This window comes from Monodelphis domestica, chromosome 6, assembly GCF_027887165.1.
Source record: "Monodelphis domestica isolate mMonDom1 chromosome 6, mMonDom1.pri, whole genome shotgun sequence".
Taxonomy (NCBI): domain Eukaryota; kingdom Metazoa; phylum Chordata; class Mammalia; order Didelphimorphia; family Didelphidae; genus Monodelphis; species Monodelphis domestica.
In genome coordinates, this window is record NC_077232.1 from 177,146,139 (window position 1) to 177,159,606 (window position 13,468).

Here is a 13,468-nt window from a genome sequence, read left to right on the forward strand (position 1 = left end):
ACACAGCTGGGAAGTGTCTGAGGCCAGATTTGAACCCCGGACCTCCCATCTCTAGGTCTGGCTCTCAATCCACTGAGCTACCCAGCTGCCCCCATACCTCAGTCTCTTTTGCTGAATTACTCTCCATAGCCCACCCATTTTCTGTGGGTGTACCCTAAGTCTCTGTCCTGTGCCCTCTTCTCTCTGTGAATGACCTCATCAGATTGGTGACAACAATAGTCTAACTGGTCTCCATGCCTCAAATCTCTCCCTATCCAATCCATTCTCTACACAGCTGATACCATTTTCATACACCAGGTTCTTGTGTCTGCTCATTGCTCAAATTACCTTTTATTCCCTCTTTCCCCCCTCTCTCTCCCTCTCATTTTCTCTCCCTCTTCTCTCTCTCCCTCTCCCCTTACTCCCTCTCTCTATCTCTCCTTCTTCCCCTTCTCTTTTTTCTTTCCCTCTCTCTCCCTCTCCCTCTCTCATTTAGTCTCCTCTCTCCCACTTCCACCCCATTTCTCCCCCTCTTTCTCTTTTTCTCTCTCCCCCTCTCTCTTCCTCTTTTCTCTCTCCAGTCTCCCCTCTCTCTATCTCTCTCTTCTCTGTCTCTGTCCCTCTCTCCCCCAAGTTTATGTATATTCATCTCCAATGTTTAGCACAGTGCCTGGCACATAGCAGGTGATTAACATATTCTTGTGGATGGATTCAAATCCATCTCATTGCTCCCAGGTAACTCATCAAGATTTAAAGTTATGGTAAGGTGCTGGTCTGCAATGGGGAAGGGAGTCTTCATGTTGGGCGATCCCTACTTTTATGACATTCCAGGTGTAGAAAGAAAATAGACCCTCTTCTGCATTTGATGTCATGTAGTAGATCTGCATAATAGCTGCCTCTGACACATATTTTATGAGTCAGAGCTGCAGAGCCCGGAAAAGGTTTGAACAAAGCCCCGTAAATGTGGTGTAACGAGGATTGCATTAGCCAAACGGAAATCTGGAAAGCTCAGCTCTCTCCCCAGGCATATCTCTTACCTGTTGGAACCTGATGACAAGGTCAAAAGTGAGCGGCTCCCAGGGGTGACATATCATAGGAAGAGAATATTTTTGTTGTGGGGCAGCCACACATGGGAGAAGCTTGATAGTGTATGTCCCCGAGTAGTCTCGAATCTGTCCAAACATACTGAATTAGAAAAAAGGAAACAAACAGGCTCCAGGGCTCCTGCTTGCGCCTTCATGCTACTGTGGCTGAGACCAAGGACTATGAAAACCAGTGTGGCAAAGAGGGAAAGGAAGTGAGATGATTTATCCTTTGGCAAGAGGGAATGGGCAAGCCTAATGATAATGGCAACAGCTTGCGTTTAGATCAAGATTTTGGGTTGTAAAGTACATAAGTTATCTCATTTGATCTTCACAACAACCTGATGAGATAGGTATGCTCTCAAACATTAGCTTTGTGACCCTGGATAAGTCACAACTGCTGTCTGCCTTTGTTTCTTTAACTGTAATATGAAGGTGAGAATAGCACTGCGTATTGGGTTGTTATGAGGATAAAATGAGATGATACTATTTGTAAGGTCTTTGAAAACCCATGACCATCCCCAAACCACTAGTCCTAGATTAGAAGATTTTGTCCAATATTTCCCATTTCATGTTAAAGGTTATTGACTATAGAATCAGACACACCATTCAAATGGGGTCTTAACTGCCCCAGAGTCTAACCCCATTATTTACATGAAGAAACTGAGGTATGGAGAGTGACTTGTCCAAGGTCATGATGAAGATAGTGTCTGAGGCAGGATTTGAATTTGGGTCTTTCTGACTCCAAGTTCAGTACTCTCTTCATTGGACTACCTGACTTCCTCCAACTCATCTATCTAAATATCTAAATCTGGACTGGTTCACTTTACCTGTGTTTCTAATAACGGACATAAGAGATAAAGAAAAAAGGAGTAAATGAGCCATGCTCCTTAATTTTGGGCAATTATATCATCTTTGTATATATTTTTCATACATACATAAACAGAACCATGTAACAGCCTCACCTATGAGATAACAACATATTTGGAAGTTTTTCTTAAATAATTTTGATGCTATGAAAAGTTATCTCCCTCATCTGAAACTGTTCTGATCTCTCTTTCTTCAGGCTACCCAAATAGAATCTGACCTACTTCATAAGCTCTTCTTTCCCATTTCCAACTGACTCAAGAGGAAGTCTGAATCCAGAACTTGGGGATTAATCCAAGAAATACCTTTCTTTTAAACCTCTACTTCACCCTCTTTTGGAAGTGGAAACTCACAGCAAAGCCAGAGACAAAAGTCCACCGCTGCTCTGGCTGGTGGAAGGTTGGCTCACTCCTCAGGAGGCTCAGGGTGAAGGTGAGACCAGGATGGTCCACAGACATCACCATGGATGACAGAGCGGTTCCTGGGCAGAAGAAGAACAACAACACTAATAGGTAACAGCAACTCATGCTTGGGACCAATGGAAAGATGGAAACATATGAAACAAAGCCTCAAAGAATTTGGTGCTAGAGGAGAACTTAGAAGTCAATGAGCCTAGCCCCCTTGTTCTCTAATGAAGCGATTGAGGCTCAGAAGGACAAAGTAATCCCCCCAAGTTTATGACTGATGAGTCACAGAGCTGGGATTCAAATCCAGCCCCTCTGATGCTAAATCTGGTGTTGCCAGACCACCACAGGGAATGAGCCATTTTCCATGTTCTTCCATTTTCTCTTCCTCAAAATGCCCAGAAAGATCCAGGAAGGTAGAAGACCTTGCCTTGCCATTTGACAGTATGTGATTCTTCTCATGGTTGGAGTTTCACCCACATCTTCTATCTAAGTTGGCAGCTTCTTTGGATAGGGCAGCATCACTTAAAAGGAACTGGATGGTCCTCTTACCTGGGTGAGACATTACAAGTTGTCCTTGGAAGTGGATCTTCGTTTGGAAGTTAACCACCAGCCGTCCTTCCTCATTGATTCGCATACTGATTGGATGAAGAGTTCCTAAATGGAGGAAGAAGTCAAGACAACAAGCACTTATGAAGCATGTGCCAGGCTCTGCTGAGAAGCATTTGGGAAACAGAGGAAGGCAAAAAGAATCCTTACTCGTGATCTCATATTTTAATGGGGGAGACAATGTGAAAGCAACTTGGTAGTACAATACTACATATATACATTATATGTATACACACATATACACATCTAGATGAGCATGAATGTGGATAAATGTTCATATACACACATATTGGATTTGAATTAAGGTTGTCCACATGGATTCTAGAAACCCCAAACTTGTAGCCTAGTAAAATCTGATGAACCCCAAGTCTTAAAACTGACTTGTAAGTTGGAGACCCCAAAGTTTGTACTTGTTCCCTGTTCCCCTGAGAATCCACCCAGAAGGGAATCCCAGGTTAGCAGTTTCAGAATGAATAATGGACCCTAAGGTAAAAGACAATCACCATCAGGTGGGGCCAAGCCCATGCCAAGTGACTCTTTAGCGCAGCAGGCAGTGTGTCAGTCTTGTAAGCTGAAGGTCCTGAGTTCGATCCTTGAAAGGAGGGTGTGATACAGCGGGAGAGGCTTCTGGAGACAGGAAGAATCCCTAGTCTGGGACAACTACCAGGTCAAGAGACCAACTGTCCTGATTGACTTCTGTTCTGCTGATAGTTCTAGATGCTGCCTGTCTGAGTAGATGCATGGTAGTCTCCCTTTGGGAATCTCATCAATTTCTTCCCTACATGGCATCTCACAATTAAAGTAATGGCTTCCCTCCATCTTTCTTTAAATTCCTGAATTGCAGAGAGTGCATAGAATCAGATTCAGAACCAGAAGGGACCTTAGACACCATCTAGTTCAATCCCTCATTTTGCAGAAGAAGAAACTGAGGCTTAAAGAGGCTGTGGTATGTCCAGTATCACAAAGGGAACAAGCAACAGAATCAAGATTCAAACCCAGGTTCACCGACTCCAAAACCAGCATTTGAATTTCCAGTGTCTTCCTCCAGAGGGAAGTTAGTTTCTCATGAGAAGAGAGGCATTGTAAAAATATGATTTTTTCCTGTCCTTTTCCCCAGAGTAGTCCAATACACACTTACCCTGAAGCTCTGATTCTGGAAGGCTGCCAATACCTTCTTTCCACAATATGGAGGTGTCATACACAAAGGTAAGCCTCAGCTCAGACTGTAAGTCAAAATGCTTCCAGCCCCCAGTTGCTTCTGGAGAATGAAAGACATAGGAGACAAAGAGGGGCACACGCAGGGTGACGTAGGACTGCACTAGGTTTAATACCTGAAGAAATGGGAAAATGGAGGAGGTTAGAACCATGATACATGGGGATCTATAGGGAAATCCCCCTGGTCCTTGCCTTCAGAATTTTAAACAGCAAAGTAAAAACTCTCCAATTCCCTTGTTATTTTCAAATTTTTCCATTCTGAAGACCAGGATGTAAGCTCCTTGAGGTCAGGCACAATATATTCATTTTTGTTTTTGTAGCCCCAGCACCCAGCACCCAGCACCAATACATTGTCTCAGGCATAGTAGCTAATGCCTAGAAAATGTCTATTGAATGAATGAATGAATGGATGGTCTCAGGCATAATAGCTAATGCTTAGAAAATGTCTATTGAATGAATGAATGATCATTGGTTGCTTTTATTTCCCTGATGGTGTGTCAATGACATTTATCATATTCATGGGGAAATGCTGGCATGGGCTGGGGTGAGGACAACAGACTCACAATATACTTTTCTCCTGGAATGCTGACTCTCTACATGGGTCTGGTGTTTAATAGACCTCTCTGAGTGACACTTTATTACAGAGACACTCAAAGGTTTATCCTAAAGGGTGTCATCTCTCTCCTTAGCCACCTTTTCACTCACGTCTCCAAGAAGGGAGTTTGAAAACTCTCTACTGTACTTATCAGGTAATGGTATGGAGTCCTATCCCATCAAAGGGGCAGGGATAGTGTTTCGCTTATAAAGAAGCAAGATGACTTAAAGGGTAGAACTCTGGACCTGGAGAGAGGTAGACATTGGCTGAGTTTCCCATCTGACACTCCACTTACTCTGAGACCATGAGCAAGTCACATAATAACAATTATTATTATAGCTAGCCTTTATACGATGGGTTAAGGTTGGTGACGTGCTTTCCACATGCCAGCTCCCTCACTTGTCCTTCACAACCATCCATGAGATAAGTGTAACAATTATCTCCATTTCACAGAGGAAGAAACTGAGGCTGAGGGATGTGAAGTGACTTTCTCAACATCGTATAGCTGGTAAGTTTCTGAAGCAGAATTTGAAATCGGGTTTTCATGACTTCAAATCTAATGCTATCCACTTTGCCACCTGACAGTAGCTCACTTCTCCTGCCCACCTATAAAATGGGGGAGAGGTTGGCCCATATCATCACTGAGATCTCTTTCAGCTAGAGCCATAATGGCATAATCAGCTAGATGGTGGGCAGGAAAACTGTGGGCTTTGATCTTGTCTCCAGCATCTGTTAGTTGTTCATCTGAGAGCAAATGACTATCTTTCTAGACCTCAGTTTTCTTACCTGTCAATGGGTGATGGTGTCTGTCATATCCGAGTTGTTCCAAAGCCCAATCAAACTATACATTTGCTAAGTCTTTTAAATGTAGATTAAAAACCAACTCTCTGGGAATCTTGTGCACAGCAGGCATTTAATAATGAGATATCGAAACACAGGAGAGTTAAGCAGTTTTTTTTTTAATTAAACCCTTACCTTCTGTTTTAGAATTGATACTAAGTATTAGCAATATTGTATGATGATTCTCTGTGACAACTTGGCTCCTCTCAGCAGTGCAATGATCTGGGCCAATCCTGAAAGACTTATGGCGGGGAATGCTATCCGCCTCCAGAGAAAGAACTGCTGGAGTCAAATGGGTGTGGATCAAAGCAAAGTTTTATTTGGGGGTTTTGGTTTTGTATGAGCATGCTCTTACTACAAGGATCAGTATGGAAGTGTACTTTGTAGGATAGTTAAAAAAAAAGATATTTAATATTGGTTCCAAGACAGAGGATTGGTCAGGGCTAGGCAATTGGGGTTAAGACTTACCCAGGGTCACACAACTGGGAAATGTCTGAAACCAGATTTGAACATAGGACTTCCCATCTCTAGGCTTGGTGCTTTATCCACTGAGCTACCCAGCTGCCCCAAAGCAGTTTGTTTTAAGGCAGAAAGCCAGTTTTGGGGCTCTGAACCTCTCACATGTTTTCCTTTTTTGAAATCTTAACCTTATGTCTGTTTATCTAGGATGAACATCTATGGGAGCATGGGGACAGCTAGGTGGCACAGTGGATAGAATGCCAGACTTGGAGTCAGAAAGTTCAGATTTGGCCTCTGACACCAGCTGTGTGATCCTGGGTAAATCTCTTAACTCAGTTTGCCTCCATTTCCTCATCTGTAAAATGAGAAGGAAATGGCAAACCACTCCGGTATCTTTGCCAAAAAACTCCCCAGTTGGGGTCACAAAGAATCGGTTATGACTGAAAATGACTAGGCGACTAAAAAAGTTTTCTCTAGCCGTACTCAGAGGAAGACAGAGTCCAGGTCTCAAATGCCTACTGTCTTGGGAAACCCTAAGCTGAGAGAGACATTGCCCTCCAGACCCAGACCAGAACAGGTCTGACTCTTGTGAGCAGAAAGCAGGGAAAGGGGACTGGGGGTGCAGAGGTCCTCAGCTTAAGCAGTTCTGTAAGTCTTCTTGTTGAGGAACTCTTACATTTCTTAGTGATCACTTGCTTGATATAAGATGGGGAGAGACAAAGTTAGATGCCCAGTCTCAGACCTTAGTCATTGGGTGTCTTTCTAGCCTACTCTAGTGCCTGAGGTAGAGGATGAGAATCCTTCTCAGCAGCATCTCCCCAACTCATGCCTGACCATTTATGATTTCTCTGTCTTCAGAGCTCCCTCCCACTTGTGTGATGGGGAATTTTTTTTGCTTTTGTGGGGGTGGAAGTTCTACTTCTGCATGCACACACCAGCTGTCAACTTCCCAGATATCTCTATGGGGGTATAAAAGGAAGGTCAGGGAATCCATAAAGCACAATTGATAGTGAGAAGTTTAAAAGCCTTTCAAGAGAAACCATTTCGCCCCTAGACTACCCTTTTAAAGTGTTTTACATGCCCACATTTGATCCTTAAAATATGTGCCATGAGGGCAATATCATCATCATCATCATCATCATCATCATCATCATCATCATCATCATCATCATCATCATCATTATTTTTATAGGTGAAGAAACTGAGGATCCAAGACATTAAGTGATTTTACCCAAGGTCACATAACTAATAAGGGTCCTAAAAGGAATTTGAATTTATGCCTTCCTAAATTCAAGGCCAGTCTATTCACCATATCATTTTTGCTTCCTTAAAATCCTTTTGCTCCTAAGAATTTTAATTTTTCCCAAGAAGTAATGGGACATAATGAAGAGAACATTGAACTCCGACTTAAGAAATCTGAGTCCTAGCCCTAACTCCATGCTTTACATTTTGGGACATCTTTCTTCATTAGCCAATTAACAGCCAGTTCTCAAATTTCTTCTATGTCCCAGGCATTTAGGTGGGTGTTGAGGATACAAGAACAAAAGATGAATTAGAAATTAGACTTAATTAGAAAAAACAAAATTAGAATCAGGTAAATTAGATGTTTTCTGTGGGGGAGACAACATGTACATACATATATGTACAGAAAAAAGTACAAATAAACAAAAGGGAAATAAAGGCAAGGTAATTAAAGAGGGAGCAAAGGCGGGCACTCCAAGTTGGGAAGATGAGGCTTCATTTCATAAAGAGGCTAGCACTGGAGCTGAGCCCTGAAGAAAGGGCGGAAGGCACTTTTAAGTATGGGAGATGGCTGCTGCAAGGGAATGGAGAGAGGAGATGAAGTGCTATGTGTAGGATCAGAGAGAAATCCAATTTAGCTTGGACCATAGGAAGAAGATTGGGAGAGTAATATAGAATGAAGCTAGTCTGGCACATTAGAGTTGGCTTGCTGAGGACATTAAATGTGAGAGGAATTTATATTTTATCATGGGATGATGCAGAACCATGGAATTTACTGAGTAGTGCTGTAGTCTGCTTTAGGGGGCAGCTGGGTGACTCAGTGGATTGAAAATCAGGCTTAGAGACAGGAGGTCCTGGGTTCAAATCTTACCTCAGACACTTCCTAGCTGTATGACCCTGGGCAAGTCACTTAACCCCCATTGCTTAGCCCTTACTGCTCTTCTGCCTTGGAACCAATTCACAGTATTGATTCTAAGATGTAAGGTCAGGTTAAAAAAAAAAAAGAAAAATGCTCTGGCAGCTGCGTGGAGAATGGATTTGAGTGGGGAGACATTAAGGCTGTGGCCATCATTTAGGAGAGGTGATGACAGTCTGAATGAGGGTGGTAACTGGGTGAGTAATAAGAAGAGGGTGGAAATGAGATATGCTGTGAAGGTAAAAAAAAAGGCAAAATTTAATAGCTAGGTATTTATATATATATATATGGTAAAGGAGAAGGCTTAGGGCTAAATGGCTAACCTTCTATTTAATTATGCTATTGATATATCAAGTTTTTAAAGATAAAAAATCCTTTAAAATGGATTAAGCCAGCTAGGTTGGAGGTTATCTCTGCTTAGGGTGTCACAAGACTGCTTCTGAATGTTAAATGAAATACTCTTGCATGTGGTTATTGTACTTAGATTGGCAACTCAGATTCTCCACGGTAACTCATGGATAAAACATTGGACTTGGATTTAGAAATACCTGATTTTGAATTCCCCTCTGACACTTACATGTTTTATATATGTTTATATATATATATATTTAAAATTTTATTTATTTATTTCTAAAATTTCTAAAAATTTTAAAATATTTAATAAAATATTTTAAAAACAAAAATTTTAAATATTTAAAAATAACTACATGTTATATTAAACTCTCTGAGACCCATTTTCCCTATCTGAACAATGAGGTCAAAAGGCAATATGGCAGAGAGGTCATAACTGATCTTGGAGTCAGAGAGGGCTAAGTTAAAGTCCTGCCTCTCTGCCATATTGTCAAGGGACCGTCACACGACTCTCTGTGATGATAAATGATAGACAAGTGGCCTAACTGCACTAGTGAAGAGAGTTTTCACTCTTAGAGTTCCCTACATGGACGAATTATAGGTCTAGAAAAAATATGTGGAATAATAGATATATAGTATTTACACCATGGGGCCATTGGGTCCATGGAAAACCTATATAAAACTCTCTCTAGCTTTAGATAAATGTAAAGCATTACTATGATGCTGCTTCTCTGGTTCTCTCTCCTAGGTTTTAGCAAATACCTTCTCTATGAAATATACCTGGCCATCAGTGCTAACAGAGCCACCGCAGGCTGTTAGTAGTTCGGACATGTCATAGTAGCTGTTGAATTCCCAGAGGCAGGCATCAAGATTCAGGTTGTGGTAAAAGCGCAGGGTCTGGGCAGACCTCAGAGAGGTATCGTCCTGGTAGGGTAGTGCCTCACGGATTCCATCTGCTCTCCTGCTATAGTTGGTGATGAAACCATGCTTGGTCTGGATCTCACTGGAATCCAGAAGGTTGGAACACTTGTGGTTGCCCACTCGAGTTGCATCAGGGCTTAGCGTCAGCTCAAAGTTGGACAAAGGCTGAGTGGAGATGACTGGCAGCATTCCTGAAACGGGATACAACATGGTAAACTTGGCAGCCTGAAACTGGTTAAAGTGCATAGGGAAGGGAGAGCTGGGGAGTCAGGGGCTCAGGGAGAGAGATGCCTAGAGAAGGAAGGAATTAAGCATCCTGAGTTTTTGATTCCCATTTTTGCCATTGACTTGGTACATGACCCGTCATCATTCATTTATTCTCCAGGTGAATGGATAGTCTTGCCTGATGGTGCCCACTGGGATGGAGCTTACCATCCAGGTGAGGCATCATCACAGTGAGCTTGATCAGGTTAGGGTAGTCAGGATCATCTGGTCCAGTGTAGTGAATCTTGGCTGAGAAGGGTTTGGCTCCTACGGTTCCAGGCATATATGGCTGACAGAAGCCTAAGGAAACAGAAACTCATGAGAATATATAATGGGCCCTGGGAGTTCTGGGAAGATGCAGACAGCAACTATCACATGCCAGCTTATTCAACCCATTGACTTCTATCTACATTCCACTCTTGAGGATTTCTGGTTTAGTCTGGGAATTATCTAGGTCTTCTGTTTCCATTTAAATCTTGGCCAAGCCATCATTCCTTAGGACCTCTGCCAGAATGGAATGCAAGTAAAGGAGAAAAAATTATCCTTGTAGTTCCATTTCCAGTTGTGATGAAAGGCTAAGGGAGGGAAGACTTGAAAGCTTTGTTTAAAATGAAAACTGGAGCTAATAGTGGTTGAACTAATTCTTCAATGCAGAATTCAATGCAGTTACTTGGAAGGGAACATGGAAAGGAATATTCAAATGGATTTGGCCTCTTTCATTAAGTAGCTTGGTGATTATATATGTTAGACACCAAAGGAGGTTTGTTGGATTTGGTTGGTTTCTTTGGATCACTTTGCTATTTTTCTCCTCTGATAATCTCCTATCAACACCGGAAGAATCTGTTAATGCAAGGGAAAACTCATGATGGGGGATCATAGTCAAATATGAAGGTCAGACTAGAACATCAGGGCAGTTTTATTACGATGAAATTAAATGAGGATAAATATAAAGGGAAGTTTAAAAAAATCAACTTACAAGTTTAAGATGAAGGCAGTATGACTAAATTGCAGCTTGTCTGAAAAGGAGCTGAGGGTTCTAGTGTACTTAAAAAAACCCTTACCTTCCATCTTAGAATCAATACAGTGTATTGATTCCAAGGCAGAAGAGTAGTAAGGGCTAGGCAATGGGGGTTGAATGAATGACTTTGTCCAGGGTTGCAGAGCTAGGAAGTATTTGAGGCTTGATTTGAACTTAGAACCTCCCTTCTCTAGGTCTAACTCTCTTTCCCCTAAGCCACCTACCTGCTCCTTCTAGTGTATTCTAGTGTATTTTGAGTTTAGTAGAAATAAACAGTGTGATATGGTGGCCAAGAATACTAATGACTCCAAGGGTGGTACAAAGGGTCTGCCCTGTACTGTGTTACTCAAAAACCTCTTGAAGTCCCTTGCAGGCCTGTGACCTTATGAAATCATCTATGTCAAAAGCAGTTAGATGGACTGCTCTTCTACCTTGGAACCAATACACAGTATTGATTCTAAGATGGAAGGTAAGGGTTTAAAAAAATCATCTGAATCCTCTTGAATTCACATCCATATACATAAATACATAAAGTGTTCAAATAATTGACTATATTGCTTAAAAAATAACAGTAAGGTCCCATTTGTCTCAAGTGATTGGAGAATGGGGATTTTTTCCATTGTTATTTTTTGTTTGTTTAATCAAGTTCTGGTCAACAATGACCATAGATACCATATACGTAGGTTATCCATTTTCAAAGAAAGTTGCCAGGCACAAGGGCATCTTTGACAAATCAAGGGAAATTCAGGGCCTTGAATATCTTAGGGTCATCATTACGAAAATGACTTACTCATCAGAAGACAAATGAAGTGGTGGAGCATGAGATGGAGAGAACCAGAAGAGTAAAATACATCAACAATGTGAACAAAAAAGACACCAAAAGGAAGTTGAACTCTGAGTGATAATGTAATGACCAATAATGACCCTGGAGAAGAGATAATGAAACATCTTTCCTTCCCTTCAGTAGAGATATGGGAGAACAAGAATGTAGAATGTTGACTAAATGGTCAGATGTGGCCACTCTATCATCTGGTTTTGCTTGACTGGTTTCATGTATGTTTTTTTCTCCTTTTTTTGGACAAGGGAAGGGACAGCAATGAAGGTGGAGAGATATCCAGAAATGATTGTGATGCAAAAACAAAAAGAAATTAAAATTATGAGGTATTACTGTAGATACAGAAAGTGTGAGATTGGTTTGGATCTCTATCCACCCAGTATTGCTTTGATGAGAAATATCTGGCATCTCACTTATTTATTGTTTTTTTCTTTTTCAGTGGAGAGGAGATAAAAATGGTCAAATAGAAAAATCCTGAATTATTGGATTTTTTTTTTCTGGATGCTTAAAATGTAGATAAATGGGTGGTTACCCTCTCTCATACAGATGGAATCCATTTGATTCACAGACAAACTCTCAGAGAGTCCAAGGATTATAACTTCTAAGATTCCCTCTTCTTAACGGGAGACCTGTGATCTCCTACTGAACCAAGGATTCCACTCACCATCATCTTGGCTGATCGTGATGATGGAACTCAGAAGCTCCAGCCCCACATCACCACTCATACTCACAGCCCGTGCGGCACACTGGACCCTCGACCCAGCTTGGAAGTAGAGAGAGTCAAGGGCAATGGATTTGGTGTTGGTGAAGAATGTGTTGGCGTTTACTTCCTGCATGAGACTGGTGACTCCATTGTTGCTGGTTGGAGCACCCACTAGCCACCGGTACAGAGTCAGAGTGTCATTGATGTTTTCTGTGGTGCAAATGGAGCCTGTCTTGTCATAGTCCAAATATTTGGGGTTGCAGGCCTAGAATGAGGAAGAGAAAGGGAAAGAGAAAGAGAGAGAACGCAGTATACCTTGAGTCGATATATTATTACATATATACTATATAGTCATTCATTCATAAACTGGAACTTATTGGAACAGACTATGCCAGGTGCTGGGCACACAGAGACAAACAATGGATGTTACCAACTTTCTATGAGGTTATATTATCATGGAAGAAACGACTTGGACACACACAAATAAACACAAAGTTAATATAATGGTGGGGGCTAATGGGAGGGTGTAAAGCATTAGGGAAGGCTTCATGGTTGATAGATGTTATTTGAGATTAGCTTTGAAGGAAAGACCATTGGAAGCTCCATCCTTTTTGCACAGAAGATTTAAGCTATTCTACATTACAGACATTCAAAGCTGTCCAGAGGCACACGAGAAATGTATACATCAAACACAGGCACTAGAGTAATCATATAAATGAGCATGGCTTGTAAATCAGCCAAAGGCCAAAATGAAATAGAATATGCCTGATGTAAATCAGGTTCTGGATAAGTAGGAGGTGTTTTTTTTTTTTTAACTCTTACCTTTGGTCTTAGAATCAATACTGTGTATGGTAAGGGCTAGGCAATGGGGTAAGTGACTTGTCTAGGGTCACACAGCTAGGAAGTGTCTGAGGTCAGATTTGAACCCAGGATATCCTGCCTCCAGAATTGGCTCTATTCATTGAGCCTCTCCAAGTAGGAGTTTAATAAAATGGAAAACACAACTGAGAACTTTTTTTAGACAATTGTAGTGGCATCCTAATGAATCTCCTTCCTTCAAGACTCTCCCTATTCCAATTCATCTTCTAAACACCTGTCAAAATTTGATGCCTCAAGCGCAGGTCTGACCGAGTTATTTCCCCATTCATTCAATAAGCACACAGTAAGC

General features: G+C 41.5%; 1 protein-coding gene across 1 annotated transcript in view; it reads right to left on the reverse strand.

The window, feature by feature from the left end:
* FREM3 (FRAS1 related extracellular matrix 3) overlaps positions 1-13,468 on the reverse strand; it is a 129,014-nt gene that overhangs the window by 5,131 nt on the left and 110,415 nt on the right. Inside the window, exons 13-19 of the mRNA XM_056803807.1 lie at positions 12,262-12,565; positions 9,913-10,044; positions 9,340-9,671; positions 4,080-4,272; positions 2,885-2,989; positions 2,282-2,409; positions 1,017-1,151 (exon numbers count right to left, since the gene is read on the reverse strand). Coding sequence (XP_056659785.1) covers positions 1,017-1,151; positions 2,282-2,409; positions 2,885-2,989; positions 4,080-4,272; positions 9,340-9,671; positions 9,913-10,044; positions 12,262-12,565 — 1,329 coding nt within the window. The remainder of the gene's footprint in view (positions 1-1,016; positions 1,152-2,281; positions 2,410-2,884; positions 2,990-4,079; positions 4,273-9,339; positions 9,672-9,912; positions 10,045-12,261; positions 12,566-13,468) is intronic.